A 27,832-nucleotide genomic window follows, 5' to 3' on the forward strand; every position below is an offset into this window, starting at 1 on the left:
ATATTTGCTTCCTTTTTAAGATTCAATTCTGTGATATGAAGTCAGTGATATGAACATATAAATTGGTGTTACAGTCTGAAATTATTCAGACTTTTAATGGCTTAAAAACAAGAAGCAGAGAATTATCTGATTGGTCCCTCATCCAGTTTTTGTAGTTGTGTGGATATGAAAGCCTCGAAACTTCAGTTAAAACTTAGCATTTAGATGCAAATCATGTCCAGATATCAGAAAGCTGTGTTTTTGTCTTTTTTGGGGTTTTTTTTTTTTTTTTAAATCCTCCTTGGTTTGGAAATGTGGCGCTTGAGTATTTGTCTCACTGTTGATTAAAGGCAGCAGAGAAACAAATGAGAGCTCCGGCGAGTTCGTGTTTATTTATTAGGTTGTCTTTGGATGAGATTGGAGTTACTCTAAAGTCGTGGTGATGGTGCGAGGATAAATGGAGCTGGGCTATCAGCTCATCAGTGCTGACGTAAGAGGAAGCATATCTGTAGGCAAGCAGGGAAATCCCTTTAAGCTGAGTGTGTGTGTGTGTGTGTGTGTGTGTGTGTGTGTGTGTGTGTGTGTGTGTGTGTGTGTCTGTGTGTGTGTGCGTGTTGTACTCCTGTGTTCTTGAGGACCAACTCTGATTTAACCCCCGTGATGGTGAGGATGTTCTTCCTGTCCTCACTGTATTGTTTTGTTTTTTTCTTTAAGTAGTTGGAGCCCAGAGAGTGAGATGAGTGTGTGTGTGTGTGTGTGTGTGTGTGTGTGTGTGTCTGAGAATACTCCCACCTACAGTCTGAACAGCCAGTGTTTTAGGAATAGAGCAGCCAACAATACTGATTTTTAGTACGCAGTACAGACCACTTGAAAGTTTGTAGTATAGTATATTTGATACTATTGTACCATTGCCTCCACCTGCTCTTTTCCTCCACCCCACCTTTTTTTTCTTTTTTAATTGCTCCACACGTTCACATTAATTTTACACAAGGAGAATCACTCTTCCCCGCCAGCCGCTTCATTTGTTTGTGGCGCGTTAAAGCCGGCTGCATCCCCCTTTCTCTGCTGTAAGAGCCCAACCAGCACGTTTGATCGACTCTGCGGGTCGACGGCGTTCACACGCAGAGCTGTCAGTCTTTTCTGACGCAATGAAAAGCTGTGACCAAGCCTGAGGAGAGGACTCAAATGTGGCTGGTTTCAGAAGCCATTTTACTTCCTAACTCCCCTCCTCCTCTTATCGCACGTGTAAATATCACTGATTTTTATTTGTTCCTCTTTTTACTTTTATTACAGAGTTGTTTATATCTTATTTCCCCTCATTAAGCTGTCTTAGTTCCTGCATTTTTGTAAATAATTTTTTTCACTATCCAAAATGTAAATACTGCAAAAGTGAAAAGGAAAAAAAAAACAAAACAGCCACTCCTCATGTTTGTTGACGATCTTTCTCTCTCCTTCTCTTTCTTGTGTACCAGTGAAACTGTTTAGTAGCTCGTCCTGTTTCTCCTTTAGTCCTCTGTGGACTGACTGACTGCTGAATGAGCCTCTTATAAGGGTTCTGTTCCATAATGCTCTCTCTCAGCTCACCGAGTGTGAATATAATCAGCTAATCTGACGCCTGTAAAGGACTGAGCCATTTAAAAGCAGCATCCTGGGTTTGAGTCTATCCCGAGAAGCCAGCCAGTGACGTCAATAAATGTGAAATGTCCAGAACATTAAACCATTAAAGTGAGACTTAAGGGGTTTATTTTTGATTTAAGTGTGATTATATCTAAAAGAGCTGTTTATGTACAGGATGTTCCACTTACTCCCACCTGCACTAATTCAATCCTCCAACAGGTCCTTTTCCTGCAGCTTTTCCCAGAAAGAGGAAAAACATGGACTGTAAATTTAATTGGAAAAACATTAAAAAAAAAAGTAAAAGAAAATCTCTTTGCAGGTTGTGCAGGTCATATTTACAGTAGTCATTACCTTTTGACTGTAGATGGCGAACACCAGCAAGCCTAATCCTTATAGCACAGATAAAGTAATGCACTCAGTTTCATTATTAGGCTAATAATTGCTCCTGTTACTGCTTCACAGGGGGTAGAGCACAAAGTACAAGGAGCCCATAACAATTCAGTGAAGGTCAGTGCACAGTGTAGTTATTTTATTCCTCACACTCAAACGCACCACTCTCTCTCATTTCAATCATAGAGTTTGGTTTGTTAAGCACAGACTGTATATAAAAGATGGACGTAGCCCCTGATTCTGAAAAGCGAAGCCAAGGTTCTGGTTGCTTAGATGACCCATCAGTGTATTTATCACCTCTTCACACGTCAGTCATTGGTATCCTTCGTTTCAGTCGCTTCAATCACTCGTCTTGAAGTGTAGTTTGTTTTTGGACACGCCCACTTGTCTGTTGTTACTGCAAGTCTCTGAACATGGTGCTTATTGGTTAACAAGTTGCGATCTTGCTTTTCTTTCATTTCACAGTCGGGTCTACCCCCTCACTATGATGTCTCGTTACAGAAAGCTAAGATGGCGACAGTGAGAATATCTGCTCAGGGGCTTTATAACATGACCTCACTAACCAACGGGTGACCTGACAGGAGTTATGTCCATCATTTATTTACAGTCTGTGGCATAAAGTTGAAAGTTAACTCTTAGCTTCTCCAGCTCCAGTTAAGAAATTTTATCAGAGTTCATAAAACTCTTTAGTGTTTTTTGTTTATTTTTATGTGTGGTTGTACTTCCTGTATTTCTTGCCTTGTAAGTGGAGCAGGTTTAAAAAGCACCTGAGATTTACATGTCCTACTGAGTTATATGATGGTGCTTTATTAGGTGCCTCTGTGTCTCCCCCATTATACGAAATGTGTCCTTCAGTGTTGGCGCTCTGAGGCTTAACCACAGCTCCAGTTGTCATCGTCATGAGGAGCTTGGAGGAGTGTTGGTGACTTTCCAGGATTAACAGCTTTTCACTTTTGACTTCCACTTGCCTCAATCTAAGCGTTTATAAACTGCTTGGTTATGGTTTCGGAAAATTTTCGTGCTTTTTACCCAGAGCATCGCAACACAGATGCCAGCAGGTTTGACAATGCAGTCTTAACTGACGGCTCGGGATCAGAGCGAGCGTCTCATTAATTCTCATTTTGGAACAGAACTCTTTTTGCTTGTGACAGTTTGCAAAATATCATTACTGTGCAGTATCGAGAGGAAAAGTGTCGAGCGATCTCACAGGTGTTTAGTTGGGTTAGAGTCCAGCTAGTACTCAACATGTGGGCATTTTTGTGTTTATGCGCTGTGTGGCATTCAGAATCGCTGCTAACGATCACAACAGGGTGGACATGGGCGCCTGTGTTACGACAGACCTATCAGGTGTGCGTGGATGTACATTACTGACAGTTTCATGAAGTCTGAATCTCAGAAATTGTTCTTAAATTCTCTGAAAACTCAGATGTTAATATTACCTCCTTTAAAAAAAACAAAAATCACATCTGTTAATTTTTTATTTAATCTGTTTACTTTAGTGTCACTCTGGCCCGTAGACCACTGAGCCTGAGTGCTGGAGGGAGAGGGAGAGAGAAACAAACAAGTCTGTCTCTGTTCTGTGTGCGTACGATATGGACTCATTTACTGTAATAAAGTGATGAAACTGTGTCACAGCGTGGGTTGTCTTGTTTGTGACTTGGATTAAAAGTTAAAAATTTTATCCACAGCTCGAGCTCTTTGTGGGCCAAACCTGCAGAAACAAGCTTGTCCTCAGACTGAGATGTCTCACTTCTGCTTACTTTGGCCGACCGTCACCTAATACATCACTTTAAATCACATCCCTGATTAAAGGGTGAACAATTATATTGGACTCTGTCTGCGAGTAAATTTCAGTGTATTGGTATCTTTTTTTTTTTTTTTTTTTTTCCAGTTCCTTGCTTAAAGACCTACTGTGGCCTGAAGGGCCACAAACACACAGTTGGGGGGGCCCCACCCAAGAGGGAAAATGAAAGGGACACAGTTCAGCATCAAGTCTGTTAAGCTTCACGAATATTGATCTTGTCAGTTAAGTAGCAGAGAGGGTTTTAATCACTTTAAGCTTCTTTGCTGTCAATTAAATTAACTGGTCCACTAGAGGTTCAACAATCAGACAACCCCCCAAAATGAATGGTTTTACAGGTGGAATCCACTGACATTTTTTTCCCTCCTCATCTTCTCTGGGGGGTTGTTTTCATGTTTTGCATAGTCTACTGTCACTACTGGTAGCTGTGCCCTACAGAGGTTGCGCAAGTAGTCCAATTTCTGGATTCACAGAAGTACGTCCCATTGCTAGTTTTGCTATGTCACCCAGCACAGCACATGGAGGAAAGTCCAGGAGACGGACAGTTACTCGACAGCGTGTTAGGTCCTTATCAGTGTGACCAGTATCTGGTTTTACAAGTAGAGACAGAATGAACACAAAACCCCTTTTTCCCTTTGATAATTTTCATTTGTATCACATGATGTTGCATCCTTTTGTTGCTAACACATCTATCTAGAAGTATAGATATCCAGGAGTCTTCCTGTTGAGTTGTTTTCAAAGTATTCCTTTCTACACAGCATCTCAAGGGAGGAAACTACATTTGGTGATGTCCCTGAGTTCTAGGCTTCAGGCAGTCATTGACTGCAAACTTTAATCAAAGTAGTAAAAACAATCATTATAAAAATACTGAATTATGCCAGTTTGTTCAATCAAATCTGCATTGTTGGGTTTAAAATCCCCTGTAGTGATGTACGCAGGCAAAACTACAAGACTTCTGTGTCTAGGGCCATAATTTGTTGGACAGTGGCGTACCTATTGAAGTGGTCAAGAAGTGAAGACTTTGCAGACGCTACAAAGTTTTCATGAATTTGCTTGGTCATCGGTGCAGGTGTGCACTTTTTGGAACACAACACCTGTTTTGGAGTCTTCAGAACAGTTATTGATTTATTTATTTATTTTAAGTCATTTTTTAACGGTGCCTAATTCAATCAGTAACCATAAGTAAAAAAATGTTTCCTTGTTGCTTCTTGTATATAAGAGTTTGTCATTTCACAGGACTCCAGAATTCAGCCGAGAGATTAAACTTCACTGAAGCAGGTGCCTGAACTTTCTGTTGTTCTTTCCTTTGGGTTTGTTTGAATTTGTATTTATTAATTTTCTTTGCAGCAGTCCATCACCCAAAACAAGCTATGAGGGTATTTTTCCTTCTTTGTGCCGGCGTTGCTTTGTGCATCACAACAGGTGAGACTCATTGAACAGAAAAAAAAATCATAGCGACATATATGATGCACGTCTTTGTCAACAACAAAGTAGTTTCTGAAAATGCTTAACTTCAGTCTAAATACTCTTTCACAGCAAATCCAGTGCCTGACATGAAGCAAGGTAAAAGTCCTTGTGATGCATCTTTAACATTAAGTAGGTCAAAGTTAGTTACTGCCAGCACAGAGGCTACATAGAGGTAACTTTTTCTCCAGATAAGTATTTTCTATGTTTTGTGGCTTTGTTCGTGCAATAACAATTAACTGGAAGAAAATGGTACAAATGTGTAAGTAACTGTGTTCCCTGCAGGTCAGTGCCACTTCTACTGTCCTGCTGCACATGCAAAGCTGACAATGTACATTAAAACCTACATTTGATCCATTCTTGTTATGTTCTGTACTAGAGTCACCACTGGAGCTGATCCCTGCTCAGCAAAACAGGACTGATGGTAAGGGAGAATATTTCTTAACTTGTCTGTCCTTCAATCACGGGTCCTCTACCGGAGGCCTGGGAACTTCAGGGTACTGTACAGTATCCATGCTGCTCCTAAGACTTTCCTCTTCTAGACAGAAATCTCAGATATCATTCTGAGTTTGGGGGTCACTGCACCAAATGCTCTGATTACTACGAGGAGCAGATCTTCTGCACCAGCTCTCTCAGGTATTTCTCAAGCTTCTCATGTTCCTTCTTCCTAATGTTGCTATCACTACATCTATCACTACGGCCTTCTTGCTCTGCTTGTCCACCACTACAATGTCCATTTAATTAGCCATAACCGGTTTGTCCCACAGGATCATTCTCAACCACCTTAGGGGGTGTATCTCTTTGGGACATTTAGGCCATACTCAGCACAGATGTTCCTGTATATTGTTATGTAGTAGGACTCCAACTTTTCCCTATTCTCATCCCCTGTGCACTTATGCCATAGCCTTGTACCAGTAGCCTCAACACCTGACGTGAGTCTTGCTAGTCCAGGCAACTTCAGTTATATATCTCCCACTCATGTACCGAGGTAGGCTTTGGGGGGCTGACCTACAGCAAGCTGGACTGAAAGGTTTGGTAGCACAGGAACAAGCTCCAGCTGTGTAAAGAAGCCCCTGAGCAACCCAGCACATAGCAGCAGGGTGCAAGAAGCTAGCAAGATTACATGGGTCTTCCAGATACAGGCGGACAAACTCTGATGATGGCTAACCAACTGGGCTCAGTAGTGGTGAACAACCAGAGGAAGATGGCTGTGGTGTTAGATGTAGCTATACAAAGTGCGAGCAATATCAAGAAGGAGCACGAGAACCTTGAGAAATACCAAGAGCTGAGAAAGTAGCTGGAGAAGATGTGAAGGCAACAGCGGTCACCGTGGTAATCCAAGCCCTCGGTCAGTGACCCCCAAACTGAGCGAGCGACTCCAGCAGATCACAGGAATGTTATCCAAGATCTCTAACAGGAACAGCAAACAGTGCGGCACTAGGAACAGCAAAAACCTCAAGCTCCTAGGCCTCTGGTAGAGGACGTGAGCGTGGAGGATAAAGACTCGCCTGCATGGCAATTGTGTAATTTTTTTTTCATTATATATAAAAAAGAAATTATAAATTATAAAACGTAGAGAAACTCTCTGAATTAAGTCTATTGTCTATGGAATACCAGCACTTTTCCCAATTTCGAACTTCTTCATCTCTGGTCAATTCAGGATGTAGTTCATTAACTATTTTTTAACCAGAGATGAAGAGAGGGCAGCCGCTGCAAAAAGCAGGAAGGACGGCTGTAGGGAAAGAGGGATTCGCTGAGCCTCCAAACCAACATGGAGGGAAGTGTCCCCCTGAGTTTCAGGAGCACAGGGGGCGATGCTTCGGCTTCTTTAGATTCCCCCTGGCTTGGATAGATGCCGAGGTAACCGTGTTACATCATAATTCTACTGAAGACCTTTAGAAATTACTCAGAAATCCATTATTTTTCATAGTTAAAAAAGTAACTTAAGCGTGCAGTTACCATTGAAGTCTGAGGCACGGTGTTTGCCTGTGATGTGTCTGCTTTTACAGGAATATTGTTGGCCGTTTACCAACCTCGCCTCCATCCATGGACAGGATGAGTATGATTTCGTAATGAATCTCATGAATGAAATGGGATACCATGGTCCGGCCTGGATTGGCGCCTCTGATGCTGTCAGGGTAATGTAAAATGCAATTAATTGTTATTATAGCAGAACATTTATGCTAAAGAATGAATGTCTCCCTGCTTGTTGTAAATACGTGCCTTGACTGTTGTTATGATTTTATTTTTACAGCTGAATTCTTCTTACATTGCTTGACGCTGCTTGTCGTTTTTGTTTTTTACAGTTTGGAAATTGGCTATGGAGTGATGGTTCAGTATCCATGCCATTTCCCCCTTACTTGCTAAATGACTGGAATAAATGGGGACGTTGCCTCACAATAGGTTTAAATGGTAACGTGACTAAATCAAGTGACTGCAGAAATGCATGAATGTATTTTGAAATATAAAGCAGAATGGTCACTCCTCTTGTTTTCTTATCAGGTTACCCCACACCGAAACGTCCTGATTGTGAAGACAGTCTTCCTTTCATTTGTGCATGTAGACCAGGGCTGTGTTAAGCACTTACCTGCAATCAATCACATGAAACCAAAATCTAAAATTCCTTTCCTTTTTTGCAAAATAAAAGTGGTTTCTCTTAAATCATAGCTCAGTTCTGTTTTATTTATTTATTTATTTATTTATTTATTTCTCTTCGTGCATTGGGGTACATCAGCATAATATGTATATGAATGTCATGGTACAAAGCAGGGTTGATACAGTCTCATATATGAATCGGGTCTGCTTTTTATTTTCATAAAATGTCGACTGTTTGATGAGGTCTTCTCTCATGGTACCCCCGGTATAGATCAGTGTCATCAGCATACAGCAGGGTCTTTACATCAGGATAAACAGAAGGGCATGATATGATCTAAACAACACACCCAATAACACTTTGCCTTGTGGCTTCCCTCGTGGTTAATGTGCTCCTAGACCCAGTGCCAAGCCTGGTTAAATGGTGAAGGCTGCATCAGGAAGGGCATCCAGTATACAATCTTTCCCAAATCAAACATCCAAAATCACAGTATTTCTCTACCAGACCAGATGGAGCCCTGATTAACAATAACTGCCTCCTGTGCTATTGGCTAATAGTATGCCAGTGGAAACGGTGATATTGTTGACACTTAAATGTAGAGACTATGACTGGTTAAGAGAGAGAGCAGGATGATATGACATGGAGAAGGAAGGTAGATGTGTGAAAAAAGACCAAGTGGAAGGGAAACAAGGCTGGGAGCGTTAGAAGTAGATTTAAGGTGTTCTATCATGCTGTAGATAGGAAGAAAAATGAGGTAGAGTTAATCTTGAAGGAAGAGCATGTTAGTAATGTTCTGGAGGTACAGAGAGAGTCAGACAGGAGTTTGAAACTAAAAATGGAAGGGCTGATGTTGAATCACGTCCGTGTATATGCCCCACAGATTGGATATCAATTAAGAGAAAGAAAAATTCTGGAGTAAGTTGGATGAAGTGATAGAGATTGTAAAATGTAGCTAGGCAGCATCAGATGATAGTCTGTCGGACAACTTTAGAAACAAAAGAAGAAGTGGGTGAAGACAGAGTCAAGGATTAAATGGTGGAAGTACAAGAAAGGAAAATGTTGAGAACTCTTCTAAACCACTCTCTGAGGTGTTTGAAACATCCCCTGGACAGAGGAAAGAAAATAAGGAGACTTGGTGATGTAATGAGGAAGTGCAGGAAAGTTTTCAAAGGAAAACAGCAAAGAAAAAGTAGGATAGTCAGGAAGATGCATAAAGTTGACAGGAGTACTGAGAGGCGCCATGTACAACAAAGAGAGAGGAGGAAAAACAAAGTCTTAAAAATCAGAATACCTTTATAATCCCTAAGGAAATTATGTGAAAATTAGAGTAAGTTGTATTGGAGGCAGGACATTAAGGAAAGAGAAAAGGACTTCCATTAATTGGGTGGGCTTTTGTTTTACAGATTGAAACCAAGCATAAAATGAAATAAAAAAATCACAACTATAATAACTCAGGTGTATAACAACGTCACTCGTTCGGGGCTAGATAGTTATATTATCTCTGGATGAACGTGAAGCTCCGCCCCGGTCCTGCAGGGGGCGCTGCTGGTCTCGTTGTCGCATTTCAAAGCTTAGATAAAAGCCTCCGCAGCTTCCTTTAGCACATTAAAAAAAAGAGATAACGACAAAGGAGCGAAGGCAGAGCCGCATCTCGAAGGTAAAACCGCAGAAAAATCTTCCTGTTAGGGACCTGTTATTTATTCTGGCGTTTTTTAATCCGGATTTGTACTCAACACTGCTTCGTCTTTAGTATAAAAACACCGCACAGCTCTGTAACTCGCGATCACGTGTAATATCAGCTTCCCTAGCTAGCTCAGCTAACAGGGTTAGCAAGGCGGCCCCGGCTGAGGAGAGGCCCGCTGGCGGTGATGACGGTTTTCAGCTGTTTATTTAACATTTTGGCAGGAAAACAATACAAAGTCAGTGGCATCGGTTAGTTATTAGTAACCTGTTAGAGGCTCTCTCCTCGGTCGTCGAGGGTAGCTGCTGTTAACGATCTTTAAAGGACTGAAAGTTGTGATGATTTGACGCCTTTACTTTTTTATGAGAATATACACAGGGTCATAAGTGGTGCTTGATTAATGCGTGTTGTTCCCCTTAAGATCGTTTATTGGTCGGCGCCGTCCGGATTTCCAATTGTATTGATATCAAAGTCCTTCTAGAAGCTAACCTCGCCACTCGGCAGCCATCTTAGTAACGCCCCCCAGGCAGTTATGTTTGAAGTGTTAAGTAAATCAAGTTTGGTTGTTGGTCCCCGGGACCATAAAATCTGTGTTGATGCGTTTGGAATCACTGTATAATTCAAATAGTTTAAAATGTGTGAAAAGTTGTATCTGCAGTCGCATCCAGACACTGCTACAGCAAGTCACCTGAGAGATTATTTTTTTAGTAGATATATAATATATTTATGTTATAACGACTAACCTGCCTACATTTTCGATGATTATATCAGTAACTCTTCTTACTACTGACACCGTAGTACTGCAGTCACATCATCTAGTTGATCTTCTGAGGGTACGTGAGGTCACATAGTCCGGTTTCAAGCTTCGGTCAGTTCCTGTCGCACTTGGGGTGATGATATCTCTCCCTTGCCGTAGCACGTGTGTTGTACCTTGTCAATCTCTAGCTGTGAGAGCATAGGGGGGTCTAACCTAGGTGGGAATCAAACGTGCAACTCCCGCTCCAAAGGCGTGAAGAACCATCCGACTCTGCTAGATCAAACACACCGTGGTGACCCCACAATAATAAAGGTCCGCTCAAGAAGAGATTGTGGCTGCTGGATCACTTTGACAATTAAAGAAGCCCGTAATCATATAATACAAATGTTTATTTCTGAAAGGTAAAATCTGGCACTTATACAGAACTTTATGGAAAAAGTTGACAAAGTAAATTTTTACAAATGTATTACAGCTATGCCACAAACATTTCAGTCAAGCTCCCTTCACCAGAGAGTAATTCAGTGTGCCAATAATCCAAATCAGTTTGATTTTAAGCCTTTATTGTCTGAAGAAATAAACTCTTAACATGTGGCTATCAGATCCCTGAAGATACTTCGTTTAATGCAAAAGAAATGCACGACTATAAGGTAGGTTCTTGTGCCGTTATAACTTGTTGCCGGTCGTTCCTGCAGGTTGAAGCTGAGGGCCATGGCTCGTGGGCAGCAGAAGATTCAGTCCCAGCAGAAGAACGCCAAGAAGGCAGCAGAGAAGAAGAAATCTCAGGGCGCTGACCAGAAGACTGCAGCCAAGGCCGCCCTGGTCCACACCTGCCCTGTCTGCCGGGTAAGAAACAGCCACAGCTTCTGCTGAAGCTCGCAGAGGCCTTTCACCTTTGTTTTTAAAATGTTGATGCTTCATATTTTAAGATGTTAAAACAACCAGTCAGCAGCTGCATACGTCATGTGGCTGGGTTTGTGGCTGTGAGAGACGAGGGAAACTCGTTAGAGCAGTGATTCTCACCAGCACTGTAGAGATGTTAGACAGGTTTGTCTGTATGCACTAATTTCAGTAATTGTCATAGGTTCAAGTTAATTGCAGGGAGTTTATCGTAATGGTCACATAAATATCTCGGTTAAGTGCAACCAGGGCCAGAGATGGAAAAGGTCAGAGGTCATTTAGCTGGGTTTTTAAAATGTAGCTGTTCTGCTTACGGAGTCTGAAGTGATTGAAAGTGGAAAGTAGTTTGCATCCACTTTGGTAATTATTCAGCTGATGGCCACAGATTAGGTACGTTTGAACTTTCTTACCTCCTCAGGTTCATGTGCACATGTGGATTATTAAAGAGCAGGTGGATCAGTCCAGATGTTACACCTTTTTTTGGTTTAAAGGATGTCATTTGACATCTTCCACTATTAGGCTCACGTTCAGCTTGTAGCTACAAGCTGCGACAGTCTCAGACGTTAATAACTTGTTAGCAGGATTGATTTTACATGAATTTTAGACAAGATTTTTTTTGTACTGGAAGCTTTTTGGTTTCTGTTTGCTGTCTAATGTTAACCAATCATGGGAAGGCTTTACTTGCAGGTAAATGGTCTATGTGGAAAGCAAGAGAAACACAGTGGCTGAAATTAACTGTAGAAATTTGTCAGTTTAGCTTTTTAAAATCTGCATCCTAGTTTGAACTGTAAACACTGAAACACAAGACAGGAAACCAGGCTTGACTATCTTTCTGCCATCAGCACCGGAAACCCCAAAACTTTGAATTTCCCCCAGAGGCTCAGTCAGATGATCGCTGATAGTTTCAAACATTGTTAAACTCACAGTGCTGGTTGGTGCATTTTCGGTTAAGTATTCTTTAAGGGTTTTGCCCCCAGTCAGCAAACACAAAGTGGTCTGAAACACGTAAGAAAATAGTTTATCTGATAAAGATTTTCCTGGATCAGAATCCAAGTACAGTAAGCTTAACATACTTGGGTTAAGTAAGGCTGCTGTTGCCTTACTTAACCTGCTGTGCCAGGGGAAGTGAAGCCCTGTTAATGGTTGGAATGAGACCTTTTTGGTGTTTTGTTTCTCATGCTTTTACTGTCCTCTTCCTTTCAGACACAGATGCCCGACCCCAAAACCTTCAAGCAGCACTTTGAGAGCAAACATCCCAAGTCCCCCATGCCTCCCGAGCTTGCGGATGTTCAGGCATAAAGGACTGCTGACTGGACCTGAACCTAGGTGAGTAGTACCTGTAGTGTTTAAAAAAACAGTGTTTCCCACTCTCCAGGTTTCAAATTTAGACCAGAATTTGCTCTGCCAGGTTGCTTACTGGTCAGATTTGTGTTGTATGATGTTGGATGCACTACAAGTCCTCCTCGGACTGCAGCTGGCGTCGGTAGTCCTCGTTTCTGCTTTGGAGACCGGCTGTGAGTTGACGGGACACTCCAGTTGGAACCGAAAGCAGATTGAGAACTTTCTTGATTCTGTTTAAATTAATATTGGAGTGAAACTACACAGCAAACATGAGGAAACTGTGTTTAAACTGTAAACATGACCCCACAAACTGTTGCTTACAGATACACAATGACTACGGATTAAACATCGACTCGCGGCACCTGAAGGACGTTGGCGACGAACGCTGGGACCTCTCAGAATTCACGGACATCGGGTTGGGAAGGCGGGACGGGGCGGATGTGTGTATGTGCTGTGTACGTACATGTTTGTGTAAGAGAAAACAGTAATGATGGGGCAGGCGTACACCAGCAGCCCAATTTTATATTTATTGTGTACAACTACCTTGTTATTCCAGGTTGGGGAGGGGGGGGGAAGCAGAACCAGCAAGATTATCTGTCTGCTTACACTGAATCAAAATTGTGACCAATGACGGGGATCTGGAAAAGCTTCAATAGGATGTAAAATAAAATTTCTGAATGTGTGTCTACCTGACAGCCGGTTCTATTGAAACAGTGTCGTCCAATGAGGCGACGGCACATTCACTTCACTCCCACATGGACGTGGCTCTGCTGTCGGGTCAACTCTTCAGCTCTGATTTTTCTTTCTCTCCCCAAAAAAAAATCCCAAAATTGGCTCCTTAAGGCGACTAAACGTTTCCTTTAACTTCCTGTCTGTACGGTCGGACTCCACAGCTTTGCCTCCTCCATGCTGCTGCTGCTCCACAGGTGTCCACACTCGGTAACACCTTACAACAGTACCTCACGTTAACCACACAGCAAGTCTATAACGCACTCTTTTTCAAATCTCTTCCACTTGGACTTCTCAGTGTCATCCTTCTTGGCAATAACACCCCCCATCTTTGTCCCGCCTCAGTTAAAGCAGGAGTTGTTCTGTAAACCAAACACGCAGCTCTGTGCTCAGCGATGCTTTCAGCTGTAGTTTGAAGAAGCTGTACGTAGCCCCAAAGGACTGAGAGAGAAATCATTTAGTTCCGAAACTGCAAAAGATAAGAGTTAAGGATTTTCTTTTTGGGTCTTCTTTAAATCACTAGCAAGCAAAAACAATTTGTTTTCACTGTAACTTTTTTTCTTTTCTTTTATTTTTTTTACCCTTTTCAATAAATTGAAAAATGTATTTAATGTGATCGGTCTGCTCAGATGCCTTTTATTCTGCATGAGAATCGTTTTTGTTTTTAAATCAATACAGTTAGTTTTTGTGTGTATTAGCTGGCCTGACTTGAACGTTACTCAGACTTGCTACTTCAAGCTAACATTCAAAGAGGTTAAGTTAACAGTTTGGGATGGATTTGCATGAAATTTTGTTTTAGAGGCGATGATTTCAAGACAATTTAGAAACTATCAACTAATCTGGATCCACAGACTCAATGCAAGGTGTGGAGCAGTCTTGGTTTGCTCCTGCTGAAATAAATGCAATCTATTTAATTCTTAATATTAGCACATGAGTATGCAGATATTTATAGACAATAGAGTTCTGGTAACAGACATGTTCTGGTTTGAATTATTAGTCTGAATAATATTAATTGGACAGTCATGTGATCGGAGAGACACTGGTGACAGTAACAGGTGTGACTCTTTTTAAGTTGATCTATTATCTGTAATTCTAGCAAGACTTAACAGCTTTTTAAGCTTAATATATTTAAGCATTTGCAGCACTAACTAAATACAGGTAAATTCTCATGGTTGTTGGTGAGATACAGCTCAACAGTTTACTTGTATAAAACACGCCTTCAGGATAAAATCTGTGTTATTCTTAAAGAATCGGAGAAACCGCAGAGCTCCAATTTGATTTTAGAGCAAACATAACGTGCTCCAGACCAGCTACATGTTCAGCGTAAGTCACAGTTGTGATTTAGCCTTGCTAAAAGCAGCACTCACGGTTCCTCCACAGAGTTACCAGTCGTCACATTTTCACCATAAAATAATTTATGATCCCAACGTTTGGAGCACTGATGTTCTCTGCTTTGGGAGTGGCTACTGGAAATACTCCAGTACACCCTACTGTTTCCACACCGGGTGGAATATTGCTGTGTGCAGGACTGCTTATACATAAATGTGAAGGCACTTCCTCCGTGGAAAGCTCGTCTCTTCTGTCCTCCAGATGCATTTAAGGACTTGAGACATCCAGGCGTCAGGCTGATTTCCAGGTTATAGGCAGGACGATAGAGACGCTGGTAAAAAGCCCATCATCACGTTTACTTTCACACCTGTTGAGACTCTGGTTTCACAGCAGCTGGCTTCAGATTGGACTCAGGTTACAACACGTTTGCATGTCACTTTAGTGGAATAACTAGGATTTGCTTAAAACTTGCAAAAATAAAATTTGATTATTTACACGCCTCAATCTCAAACTGATAATAAATGTACTGTTTATTTTATATTAACTGAATACAGTTTAATAATCTCTTCATATAGATTTTTCTTATAACAACAGTAGTGCTGTCAGTTAACAAAACAAAAAATAAATCAGGCATCACTGATGGATTTCCTACCATCTAAAATCATCTGCCTTCATGAGAATTTAAACCTTTCTGTAGTAAACTAAAGTTTGTGGTTTGATGCTGATAGATTAGCTTTTTTCAATTTGAAAATGTATCAAAATAAGAGAAATGCCCAAACATTTGCTCGTAACGCTTCCCTGAAGAAGCTAAGCGATGTTCAATGTGTACATTTATGCCATTTCTGCAATGTAATCGTGCGCCGCGAATCGATTGTTTTTGTGAAGCCAAAGAGTCTCGGAAAATGCTGAAACACTGACAAAGGAGAAACCTGCGAACTTTAACTCTGAAAAACGGGACCATTCAGACCTGCTGGATGAGATTTGTTGGTCCATCATCATCCAAACTGTTCATGTTTCTGCAGCGTCTGGAAAAATAAATCACCCTTTATACATTTTCTTCTAAGCGGGGCCTCGGCCACTCATAGACAGCCGCAGGTCTTGACCACCATGTTGCGATGCTTTTTGAGGATGACGTTGTTGTTGTCGTCGTAGAACAGGACGGAGATGGGGCTGAGCTTCGTGGGGGCGCAGCACGCTTTGGGGACCTCGTCAGGCTTCAGGATGTGAACCTGCCAGAGCAGAGTGAAATACAGTTAATGCTGTTATACTAAAGTATATTTTAGATATGTAACAGAGAAGCTGACCTCATTTTTTGGAAACGTGTTAAAAATGCACAATGTTGTTTTTGTTGGTCGAGTAGTGCGTACGCACATCACCATGACACACATCAAGCCAACAGGAGCAACAAATTGACTGAGATTACTACACGAGGGGCCCACGGGGAAAGGTAACACGCTTCACGGTGTTTATTTTATCTGTATCTTTATTCTGACATGACCGAGGTCAGGATGTGATTGACTCGTGTGTACTGACCACTTGCTGGATGAGGGCGTGGTTGGTGGCGTTCATGCAAGCGCCCAGAGGATAAAAGCACTCTCCATCACAGTAGTACGCCGAGTATCCAGTAGGAGCCAAAACCCAGTCCTGCGCACAAAGACACAATTATAGTTTATGATACAGAAGCTACAAGTTTTATCTAATCTATAAAGAAATGTCACGTATGAGAGCGACAGATGAGACGTTATATCAAAGATGATTTAACTTTTATAGGTCACTAGTAAAAAGATGATTAACATAACGAGTACTGGACTGACCTTCCAGCCCAGATCGCTGAAGCTGACGTAGAGTTCGTGCTTTTTACAGGGCTGACCTCTGTTTTCAGAATTACGTTCTGAAGGAACAACAGAAAAAAAGGTGAAAATTATTTGCACGATAAAACGACGAGTTAAAGGTTTCAACACGGTCATCAGTAAGGCCTGTAATCCCAGAGTGTGATTGGCCGGAGCCTGACCTTTGAAGTTGGGGACTGGGAGGTCGTATTTGGGTTTCTTCCTGCGGGGATGAGGTTTAACGGCTCGCGGCGGCCGACACGGGACCTGGTTCTCCCTGAAGAAGGTGACCATGAAAGGCTGCTTGGAGCGAGGGCCCCTCCGACCCACCAACCCAATCCACCCTCCAGCCAAGGAGCGGTCTGAAAGAAAAGTGTCACTTTATATAAAACATATAAAGGTAAAGAAGCTGGCTAATAATTATGGAGACCTTGATACAGGGTGTTGACCTCCTGAGGCCACACCCTCCCTCATTACATAAATACACATCACCTGATCTGCTTAAGTCCAATAAGCGTTCAAGTTTTTACAGCTTGGAGTTGGAAAATATACATAAAAATTGTGATATGGTCAAAATACTCCCTACTCACCAAGCCCAGTATAAGATAAATAAGGATTATTTTGAACTGACTCATGCAAAGCTACACTCGAGGAGTCCAAGGGTGAAGATATGGAGCTGGAAATGAAAATAACCTGACCTGTTTAAGTATTTTCCACTGATTAAAACCACAGGGCAGGAAAGCAGGAGATAGTTGGAGGTTACAACCATATAAGGCGATTTAATGGATCTAATGGCACTGATAGAAATGTGCATCGGTGTTGGGCCCGGAGGCGCACCCACCTTCTTCTGTCTCTACGTAGAGACGTATGCCCATGTTGCTGCGGGGGTGGACGAGCCAGTGGTTGGAGGCTGAGGTGACGTCAAAAGCCAGCCAGCCCTCCTGCCCTGCAGGTACCGACTGCATGTCCAGCAGCACCAGCTCTGGCTCTCTGCAGGAAGAGGACGTATAGAACTTTAGAATTTAGAAGAACAGCTTGGTGGTTTCACTTATTTTGATTGAGCATACAATCACCAAAATTAGTTGTTTTACACTTTACGTAAAAATCTCTGCGAGGTTAGGATCTGAATGCTTCTTCCAGCTCTGGTGTTTTTCTCCAGCACACGCAAGTAAAGTTTATCAGTCTAGACAATCGTAAACACTCGAGTCAGCCTGTATTTATCAGTTTGACAGATGACGTCCTTTACGGCTGTTATAAACAAGACTTCAGATGGTCTTATGGGGGTGTTTATAGGCTTATACCCATAAATTTAAAACAACATAAAGACGCTAAAGACAGGCTAAAGCGTCAGAAGGCCTAAAGCTGGCCGTGTGGGACTAAAATCAAGTAACTGAGACCAAGACTGAGAAGGAGAACTACCGTAAAGGAAGAAAGACATAAAAGTGAGAGGAAACCTCTGTCTATTCTCTCGTTTGATCTCGTAGACGGAGATGTGCAGCGTTCGGTTTGCCCTCTGACCCACCGTCAGCGTCTTATAGATACGAAACTCTGCCGCAGTCACCGTCTCACCCTTGGGGAGAGGGGTGAGGTCAAAACGAAACTCCTTCCAGTAGGGACGAGGCTGCAGGAGGTCACGCTCCTGCTCCACTGCACACGGAAAGAAAGAATAGGGGAGATTCATCAGCATGGCTTTTCAGAAGGAACAGATTTGATCGAGAACTTTAAATAGAGTTAGATTGTAAACATTTAGATGATTTGACAGTAATGCTGAAGTATTTCAAGCATACATTCTGGAAGATGGAGGCACAGATGCTCAAGCATCATTCCTGGTCAGTGCATGCTGGTCCTGCACATTCATACAAGTCTGTAAATGAGGGCAGTTTCTTGCAGAACACCAGAATAAAGCAAACAATCAAAGGAAAAAAGGATAAACTAAATAATGCGATAAACAAAAACAAAAAAAAAACTCAAACAAGGCGAAAAAAGCTACCAGGTGAAGGTTTTTGGACCAACACCAGTCGCTGTCGGTGCCAACATCAGATTACAAACTGTTCCTGTCGTGCAAAGAACTGGGGAAAAATGGTTTCATCCAACCAGATCTGAACGGTTTGTCTGAGGAGTTTTAATTAACAGCAGATGAAAGAGGAGAAAATGTGTGTAACTGTGGAGCATAAAGGAGCAACAAAAGTGAAGAAGAGGAGCAGCAGTGAGCTCATCAGGAAATGAGTCAGAGAAAAGGACAGAGGGAAACAGTGATGAAAGAACTATTCACATCTTTGTAACACAAGTAAAAGATCAGACAGAAAGGTGATCATTACAATTTATTCCTCATTATTTTTATTAAGTGATAATTTCCTGCTGTAGCTGCAAAATATAAAAGACAATTTAAACTACTGTAAAGTGCAAAAAAATAAAAGAAATAACTATTATATCCTTCACACAGAAAAATCATACCAACTAACTGCACCCAAGAAGCAGACCTCAAGCAAACATTTCCCCCAAATGTATAAAAGACCGACGTGTTTCTGTTCGTAAGGTCGCAGTTTTAAAATTGCATTCTTTTATTGCCCACCAGGGGGCGACAGCGCTGCCTGCAGCTCCGTCTCGCCGTGACCCGATGACTCATCGGCTCAGTTGCCAATGGTGATTCCGTGATAAAGGAGGGTCATCCAGGGCCTGTCAATTACAAACCAGGTGACTGCTCCCACCTTTTGTGGCCTGCACGTCGTAAACACATTCTTCTTAAAGGTTTCAACTATTTTTTCCTGTTAAAGCTTCATAGTATTAAATAAATAAGCTGTTCGGTTCTGTCATTTATTCTTCTAGCGAGGAACAAGCGCTTCAAAATCATATAAACACTGGAAAATACAGAAAAAAGACAAATAATTACAGGAAAAATATTGTTTACTGTAGTTTGAATACAGTAAACACCGGTCAGCCTCAACATTAATCTGAGGTCATCATATCTTTTGAGCACTTTCGTTTGTGAGCTAGGACAGTAATTAAAACTCGGTCTGATGTATCTTGTAGATACTCATCAGAAACTAAGTTAAAGGCCTTTGTTGAGTTCTTTAATTGGACAAAGTCTTTCTAGAAGCAGGCCCCGAGAGTCTGCAGCCACCCTGAGAGTGATCTAAGTTAACTGGATGTCTAGAACCAGTCAGGTCGAATAAATACTGGTTAAAACTTTGCTCGGAAACACACCCTTTAAGAGCTTTTCCTCCCCCCTGAAAGTTCAACTTCTCCCTCCATCTTCCCTGACATGCCTTTTATTTACTTTATTTTTTAATCTTTAGTTTTATTTTGTTTGTATTGTTTTGGCTTTTTAAGATTCATTCGATCTGCAACAGTGTGCCATGATCCTGGGCTTTGCAGCACAGCGTTGTTCTGAAATTAGATTATTTATGTTACTTCACCTGTTGGTGATTTTGTAACTGACGGCGATCAGCGAGTTTAACAGCTTCAAACCAGGAAGATTCGAACTTACAGTTTTTTCCTGGTTGCTTTGGTTCGCTTGATACGATGCTGTGTGAAGTCCTTTTAAAGCATAGCAGTTTTTCTCTATGAAATGCGTTAGCTTTATTTCTTCATGCAAGTCCTCACATGCACACCTGTTCTGCACTTTCTCAGCACAAAATCAAAGTATTTATCCAAGTACATGCTCCCGGGATTCACGCTCAATTCGCCTAGTGCCAACATTTGTGACCGTTGTTATGATTTTTGTCATATTTTTTTAATCATAAAAATGTCTCTTACCACGAATTTATCAGTTTACTTCACTCATAAAATGATCAATAATCACAAAGCAACGATTGAGTAAAATGCAACTGATATATAAAATCAAAGGTTTATTTATTCAAACTTGTATAAACTGAAAATTTACCAGTCAAGTACAATTCATTTGATCAGATTCCAATAAATTACATTTTTACATATATTGGGGGAAAATGCCAGTTTAAAAAGCTTTAAGCTGTTTTTAAAACTCACAGATTAAATTGCAAAGACTCACTTTTAGTTTAGATTTGGGGATGGACGGTAAACCCTGATCAGAAGATCTACTGGTAACATTTGACTGTTTGGCTTTACAAACACAAACGGAGCCATTACGAGATTTACTGTATAAACTATAATGGTAGCTATAAATGACCACACTTGGTCACTTGAGGGTTCAGCTGAGGTGCCCTGCTGAAGGGCACATCAGGAGCTGCTGAGAACATGCGAGCATGAAAAGTCCTTCAGGGTTTGATCGTGACTCACAGGAGGAAACCCGAAACATGACACGAGGTGGAAAATGCAACTGAGGCCTGAATCTGTAAACGCAGAGGTGAGCAAGTGAACACACGCCCTCATACATCAGCACAGCGAGAGTGTGTGTGTGTGTGTGTGTGTGTGTGTGTCCGTCCTTGTGGAACCCTTCATGGACATAAAAGTCCTCGTCACTGGGGTTTGGTCTGCACACACACACACACAGAGCATGTTAAATAGAGATACTCAGCAGAGGACACCCCTCATGGGTTGGGTGTGCGCATATCAGCACACACACACACACACACACACACACACACACACACACACACACACACACACTGCAGCAGTAATTAGAGACACTTAGTGCTCTGAACCGCAGCAGCTGCTCCGCACACACACCACTAATTGCAGCCCTGCCTGGTATTTTTAGTGTCGCTCCCTCCACAGCAGTATTTTCATCTCAATTCAGACCGTTGGCTTTTTTTGTGTGTCAGTGGGCCTTTAATTCTAACCAGCTGTGTCTTCCCATTACATATGCACAGACACACACACACGCTCGCCTGTTTCATTCAGCTTACACGAACCACACGCACTGATTCGATTAGTTATTCGAGGAGCTGCTAAATATATTTGGTGTGTGGTTGGATGCTTCGTCTTTTTGTTGTGTGAAAGTTCACACACTCAGCCTGAGGTCTTTATTTCCTGCACGATATCTCGAATGTTCTCTGTTCGCCTGATGTGTTTTAGCCGCCCTTTTAAGTAAGTTCAGTGAAGTTTTAAAGGTTTTCTCCAAAGGAAACTCTGTCCTGAGCTGTAGGTGATTATTAAAGATATGAGTCACCTCTGTTTACGAAATCGTGCCGCTTTGGGAGATGACACGCTATGCTTCTGCAGCGCCGACTGATAAATTTCAGGGTGCTTTTTCTTTTCCGTAGCAGAGCAGATTTATGTTTTGTTTCTGAAAAAGCAAACCTCTCATTTGAAGCAGTTCATTAGAGACCCCGAGCAGAGTGGGGGTGACGTTTCCCACGGTGAACTGGGTGCAGATCACCATCGAGCAGGAGGAAGGAAACCATCGGGAAGAGGATGTTTAATGTTCAGGCTCGGACAGATAGGCATCAGCGGGGCTGCGCTGTCGTGTTGGTGGACGCATAAACATCCACACACGGAGGCCAAGAGGCAACTTTCAGCAGTATATTGTTTTCAGTATTAAATGTTATGAATTTTCTTTAATGGATTAGTTTTTTTGTTTGGGCTGCAAAATGTTAGAAAACACTGAAAATTCCAAATCAGTTTTTCATTTCTGTTCAGCTTCACTTTCCTTTCTCTGAACTGTTTAAACATGTTTAGGGTCAGTTTAGTGTGTACATGCTGGGTGGTCACTGTCAGGGCCATGTCAGTTAACATATAGTACAATATAAACACAATCTTCCTCATGCTGGTCGTGTTGCAACCTTTAACCCAACTGCATTAGTATTTTTTTAACCACATAGTATCATTTATTCCCATAAAATCTATAAAAATGTTTTTGTTTGCTTGCTTCTTAAATAATATAGTTGCTTAGAACCTTTGTTGGTGATGGTAAACTACATGAACTCATGTAGTTTACATGAACACTTTCTTGGTGATGCTCTGTTTTTGTCCCCCCTATTAATTGACCTCCATCGAGTTCACGCTAACCAACATTTCTCACCATAATTAAAAGATGGGCATAATCAGTGTGAGCATCTCTGTTTTTAAAAACGACATCATGAGAGAGAGAGAGAGAGAGAGTGCAGTGACTTTTCAATCACACTGTAAACAGCTGCAAACCTGCTTTATTGACCTTTTTTTTATTGTAAAGGGGACATAATTTACCAAATTGACATCATGTAATATTAGATGAGACTTTAATTTAGTGATCTTGACCATAAACGTATCAGGAAAGTGTTTACTGGGGTCATAAATAAAGCCAGAAGCACGGTTGTTTTACAACACAGTCTTCAGCAACAAGGGGAGTCGCCCCCTGCTGTCCATTAGAAAAAAATGCAGGTTTAAGACATGCTCTCTTCCACAGCATGTCTTTTATCCTGTCTTCCTTCTCCTGTTAACCGGGAGTTTTTTCTTCCCACTGTCGCCAAAGTGCTTGCTCATAATGTAGTTGGGTTTTTCTCTGTATGTATTATTGTAGGGTCTACCTTACAATATAAAGCGCCTTGAGGCGACTGTTGTTGTGATTTGGTGCTGCATAAATAAAACTGAATAGAACTGAATTAAGGCTCAACCCAGAAAAATGTCTGAACTAAACTAAAAATAACAATAAACTTAATTTCATATGCAACTACAGTTAACGCTATATTTTTAATGATAATTACTAACTTCCTGTTTGAACGTATTGAAGATTATGCCCAGTTAATCCATTATTAATGAAAGCTGAGTAAACTGATCTAAACAAAGGACGTTAAATACGTGGATCTGCTTCAGAGTGTGGATAAGAAGCAGCCAATAAAGGGTTTAATTCAGCCCACTGGGTGGTTGAAAAGTTTTATATGAAGAGAGGTTTACTTAAAATATACTTCTTAGTGGCTCATAGTCCGTTTCTGTCATGTCAAAGCCATCTTACAGATAAATACTCAAAGTATGGCAGGCCTTTATAGCTGACAGATCTGCAAAGGAACTGTGGTGAGGTGTTTGACTTCCATAATAATGTTTCTGTGTGATTTCGACTGACTGTGGAGAAACAGACATTTCAGGCTGTTTCATTCTGAACAGATGGTTCAGGATGTATTTCTTTACACCAAAGGGAAACAGACTGGAGATGTTTTAGGCTATTACGGTGTTTCGGTGGTCTGGACCACATGTTCAGACAATCCCTAAATTTTGATTGGCTGCAGTTTACAAAAGTCCACATAAATCTGCTAAGACACGAGCTGAAACAGAGATGTGAGGATCTATGAATGAGCTCCTGTTGAAGCCCAAAGATGATCAGCAGGCAGAAGAGCAGCTGAAGTTTGTGACCATTCCTTCACATCATCAATGCCAAACGTTTCACCTGCATAGTTTGTGTGTGTTTAAAATCAACAAACACTTTGCATGCACCAGGTTTAGTTTTTTCCACCCTACTTAATGTTAAATTGGGCTATTTGTGCCCTGGAGAGCTAAAATTAGTTTGATGCCCCTGATTTGGACAGATTTTCACCTCTTACTTTAAACATCAAAGTCCTTCATCTAATATCACGGGAGCAGCAGTGGACTGAGGCTGGTGGATTTTAGGAACCATGAACTGAAACGTAAACCTACCAATAAAAATCTGTTGTACTGACAGCAGGGTTTAATCCGCTCTGCTGGGGGGAGAGTTAGAGGAAACTACATGAGACTAAAAATTATGGCACTGTCAGAGTCATCAAGCTCACACACTGTGTAATTTCATTCCTCTGAGTTTGCGTTTTGTAGCCAAACCACAAAAAGGCAAAAACTGTCCTGTCATTCAAACCTGATGATAAACAGCGTTCCTCTCTTTAAGCTATAAGGAGCAGTCCAAAGCTTTAGGGAATGCTTAGACCGTTTAGTGATGCCAGATGAGAAGACCGATGCCACAGCTTTACCTACAGATGTTAGAGAATGAAAACTGGAGGGGGAAACATCTGGGCTGGTTCAGTTTGAAGGTAATAAAATCGACTTGATGCCAACTGTGACCCTAATTATTACCAATTAACACTTTAGATCTTGTTTGTTTAATAAAACGAAAACTCAAACCTAGAGATGCACCAACATATCAGCAAAACACTGCCATTGGTTTTGTTGGCAATCCGATCACAGTTACTGCGATGAAGACTTTAAAATGATTCAGTTATTTTTCTTGAAATTTCTTTGTTTCTTTGACATGGGAGAAATATGAAGACAAACAAAACAGAAAGACAACTTCAGAAAACTCTGGCACATCTATCAATTACATTTTTCCTGTAAATATCTAAAGAGGCTGAAGCTCCAGAACAAGAAACATCAGTACCTGCTGACAATGACATTGGTTTAAAATGTCTCGCAAGTCTTGCTTTCACAAACATTTACCTGACCGTTTCATAAAGCCAGTTCTACTGGCCTTTTTGATTCTAATGAGGACCATAATTTACAAAGTGAACATCGCGTTGTATTAAGTAGGACTTCAAATTAGAAACTGAGAACATTAAACCATCAGGAAAATATTTCTTGAAGTCAGAAATCAGGTGAAAAGTAGGGCTGTTTATCTATAGACTTCTACAGTAAGCAGAGGAGTCGCCCCCTGCTGGGCATATGAAAGAATGCCAGTCAAAGACACTTCCAGACCTGGACGTTAGGTGCATATTTTATGTATCAGCTACGGTCCTATATTAAACGATTAAAGGTACATTTTGTAAGTACTCGGTGCAGAATTTAACTAAAGTTTCTACCACCAGGGGGCAGCATTTTACACAATTTTTCCTCCATTGGTATTACACAAAAGAAAAGCATGGCTCTAGTTTAGCTACACCTGGTAACGCTTCACCCAGTCGCTGATGTTTTGGACATAAAGTCATTGTGTTGATTGCCTTAGTTTTAGGAAAATAAATACCTTTAACAGTTTTATGACTCACCCAGGTTGACGAAGCTCATCACCGTGTCAGCCTCACTGACTACCGTCCCCAGCGGCGGTGTGTGCGTGCTGAGGGTCGGCAGGGCCCCGCGGTTGACCTGAGGAGTCCCTTTAGATGACCCCTTGAAAGGTGTACTTGCAATAATCTCATTGCCTTCATCCTCATCAACCGACATGGCGTGGTACAGGTCCAGCATGAAGAGCGGCGCAGAGGACGGCGGTCGCAGCGGAGGATGGGGTCTTGGTCTCCCCGGGAGACCCAGGATGGTCAGGATCTCCTTCTGCATCTCCTTCTTCTCTCGTCCACTAAGCTTCCGGAAGCTGGAGGGGACCACGGCCTCGGCCTGCTGGCTCCACAGCGAGAGGGAGAGCAGGAGCAGCAGGGAGAGGAGGAGAAGGGTCCAGGGGTGGATGGCGGACGTGGATCTGGCGCTCCCCGTGTGCGTCCGTGTCATCTTGGTGAAAAGGCAGGAGAGGCTGTAAGAGACGGCCGAAGCCATGACTGTAGTCTGCCCCCGATTCTTCTCAAAGTTTCCCCTCACAAATAATCCACTTCCCTCCTCGCGTCCTCTCTCACCTCCACCAGTGTGACCAGCCTGACCACCAGAGTGCCTTCTGCTCGCTCCTGTTTGTGCCCCGACTGCTTCAGAGTCACCACAGACAAATACAAGCTTGATTTATGCCCGATGTGTTTAGAAAACAGCTGCCTCTGGACAGGATGTGTTTACAGCCTTAAACTGCCTGTTTATCCCTCCCTGCCTCCCTCTTCTACCTTCTCTAATCTCCTCTCATCCACTTCTCCCTCACCTCTCAGCCGTGGAGCAGGAGAAGCAGAGATAATGAGAGTGAGAGCATAATTACAAGCTTTTCAGATGTGTTTTGGATATAGACAAACAATGCCCCTATGGAAGATTGCTCGAGACTTTGAAGTTGTAAACTTGCAGGATGGAAAGCAATTTCAGTGATGAGCAGGTGCTGCAGAAATTGGAGTGAAACCGGAGAGCCGTATCATCAGGTTAGCTCCGACTTTTTCTCCACCGCACAAGGAAATGAAGCTCGCACCTGCAGTGAGCCAAAGATTAACCCGGGATACCTCACGAGGACCATCTGCTGACGAAAAATAACTTCTGGAAACTTTTATCCAGTCTTCCGTGAGCACTTATTCATTCATTCAAGGCCGCTCGCCTCCCACACGTCTCCGGGGTGCCAGATGTCTCTCCTAATCCACTTTATAAAAATTGTTTCCTGACTGTAAATCCTTGAGAGGGGTGAGAGGTTTCTCCTGCAGTCCTTCGCTCAGCGTGAGCTGTGCAGCGCTCTGAGTGTTTGAAGCCTGAACAGTTGTTCAAGACCAGAAGGGAGTTTCCCTCCCAGCCTCTGCCTCTCCTCCTCTTTCAAGTCCTAAAACTTCTCTCTTGTCCTGCTTACATCTCGTCAACCTCCCCTCCCAGTGGTCTCTTTGGGAGACCTCATCTCTCTCCTCCTTACCTCCACCCATCTATCTTTTCATCCTCTTATGACTGCTTCCTTTCATTGCTACTCCGCTTTAAGTGTCTGGCTGCCAGCTGCCTTGTTTAATGCTAAAACATCTCTGTTCGCTCGGTGAGTCAGAAGTCAGGAAGTCAGGGAGAAGCATTTCTTTACACATGTAACCCTGCACAGAGACGCCAAACTGACGGAAAGGTCGTAAAATAATAATATCAAGACAAAAAGGCAACGTTTAAAAAAAATAAACCTTTTTAGAAGTTAGCAACAAGTTAACTTTAAATACACCTGGGAATAAAATGATACCCTATTTTAGTTTTCGCTGATGGATTCTGTTTTTTTTTGGCTCTTTTTCAACAAAAACAACGGATGAATAATGACTGTAAATGAAAGTGCCAAAAACCGCATTTCCTCTCATGGCCATGTGAGGCCGGCTCTACAAACTCAAACTAAAAACTGTATAAAATCAAAGCTTCTCAGTCATCCGGGCCATGGTTGTCTTAAATGGTTAAAATGACGGCAGCTGGACAACTTTGTGGTTCATGAAGACGTCTCACCTCTCGTCCAAGAGATTTACAACCTGATGGAGAATCGTAAGGGCGTGGGAGGTGGTCCTGAGAGTTGTTGGCCCACCCTGTAATCTTCTGAGTCATTAGGGGTCACATGACCCAAGGCCAACCTGGCACCTAAAGGAGAAGGGACACTCGTTAGAGGATGCTAATCTTCACAGTTTGGACCAAGAAGGCAGATAGTTTGACAGAGTGAGCGAAGAGAGGTGGTGGTTGACAACACCGACTATCAGACACCCACCATACTGTCTTGAGATCATTTTCTGGACGATTCAGCCGCCACTCACATCTACACCCACATGATCTTAGCAAGTCTCATGATGGCGGGGTGGGCAGTGTCTCACAAAGGCTTCAAGTTGAGGCATCGTCACAAATTAAAAAGATTAAGCCTCTGAAAGGTTTACTTGGTTTATCTGGAAAGCATGAAGGATGAACTCTAAAAAGATCTCAGCAAATATAGATGTATGAACCTATAATCCACGTTTACAGGCAAACCTTGCTGTTATACCCTCCGTTTCCACTGCATTTTATTTAA

The 27,832-nt window shown here is 42.0% G+C and overlaps 3 protein-coding genes across 3 annotated transcripts; 2 read left to right on the top strand and 1 right to left on the bottom strand.

Annotated features, from left to right (window-relative positions):
• Nucleotides 1–562: 562 nt before the first annotated feature.
• Nucleotides 563–9,297, top strand: LOC120726881 (snaclec agglucetin subunit beta-1-like). The gene is made up of 6 exons (XM_040020903.1): nt 563–5,209; nt 5,324–5,350; nt 5,631–5,675; nt 6,942–7,111; nt 7,261–7,389; nt 7,558–9,297. Exons 1-6 carry the CDS (start codon nt 5,158–5,160, stop codon nt 7,699–7,701), a joined length of 567 nt encoding a protein of 188 aa, XP_039876837.1. The 5' UTR covers nt 563–5,157; the 3' UTR covers nt 7,702–9,297.
• Nucleotides 9,298–9,409: 112 nt separating this feature from the next.
• On the top strand, nt 9,410–13,203 carry zgc:91910 (uncharacterized protein LOC445276 homolog). The gene is made up of 4 exons (XM_040020905.1): nt 9,410–9,501; nt 10,975–11,125; nt 12,383–12,505; nt 12,844–13,203. The coding sequence occupies exons 2-3, from the start codon at nt 10,991–10,993 to the stop codon at nt 12,476–12,478; spliced, it is 231 nt and encodes a 76-aa protein (XP_039876839.1). The 5' UTR covers nt 9,410–9,501; nt 10,975–10,990; the 3' UTR covers nt 12,479–12,505; nt 12,844–13,203.
• bmp8a (bone morphogenetic protein 8a) lies at nt 10,654–27,807 on the bottom strand. Its single transcript, XM_040020900.1, has 7 exons — nt 25,245–27,807; nt 17,862–18,054; nt 17,249–17,397; nt 16,590–16,769; nt 16,393–16,469; nt 16,112–16,222; nt 10,654–15,807 (listed from the first exon to the last, which is right to left on the bottom strand). Exons 1-7 carry the CDS (start codon nt 25,741–25,743, stop codon nt 15,658–15,660), a joined length of 1,359 nt encoding a protein of 452 aa, XP_039876834.1. The 5' UTR covers nt 25,744–27,807; the 3' UTR covers nt 10,654–15,657.
• Nucleotides 27,808–27,832: the final 25 nt, after the last annotated feature.

Source organism: Simochromis diagramma, unplaced genomic scaffold, assembly GCF_900408965.1.
Source record: "Simochromis diagramma unplaced genomic scaffold, fSimDia1.1 OVJJ01000753.1, whole genome shotgun sequence".
Classification (NCBI taxonomy): domain Eukaryota; kingdom Metazoa; phylum Chordata; class Actinopteri; order Cichliformes; family Cichlidae; genus Simochromis; species Simochromis diagramma.

Bases quoted from the DNA above. Each gene is read 5' to 3' on its own strand.
- LOC120726881 (XM_040020903.1), top strand. From the start codon at position 5,158: ATGAGGGTATTTTTCCTTCTTTGTGCCGGCGTTGCTTTGTGCATCACA. The intron at 5,351-5,630 runs GTAAAAGTCCTT...GTTCTGTACTAG, and splicing joins AGTGCCTGACATGAAGCAAG to AGTCACCACTGGAGCTGATC. The intron at 5,676-6,941 runs GTAAGGGAGAAT...TTTTTTAACCAG, and splicing joins TCAGCAAAACAGGACTGATG to AGATGAAGAGAGGGCAGCCG.
- zgc:91910 (XM_040020905.1), top strand. From the start codon at position 10,991: ATGGCTCGTGGGCAGCAGAAGATTCAGTCCCAGCAGAAGAACGCCAAG. The intron at 11,126-12,382 runs GTAAGAAACAGC...TCTTCCTTTCAG, and splicing joins ACACCTGCCCTGTCTGCCGG to ACACAGATGCCCGACCCCAA.
- bmp8a (XM_040020900.1), bottom strand. From the start codon at position 25,743: ATGGCTTCGGCCGTCTCTTACAGCCTCTCCTGCCTTTTCACCAAGATG. The intron at 16,770-17,248 runs GTGGGTGCGCCT...CTTTTCTTTCAG, and splicing joins CTACGTAGAGACAGAAGAAG to ACCGCTCCTTGGCTGGAGGG. The intron at 16,223-16,392 runs GTCAGTCCAGTA...CTTTGTGCGCAG, and splicing joins TCAGCGATCTGGGCTGGAAG to GACTGGGTTTTGGCTCCTAC.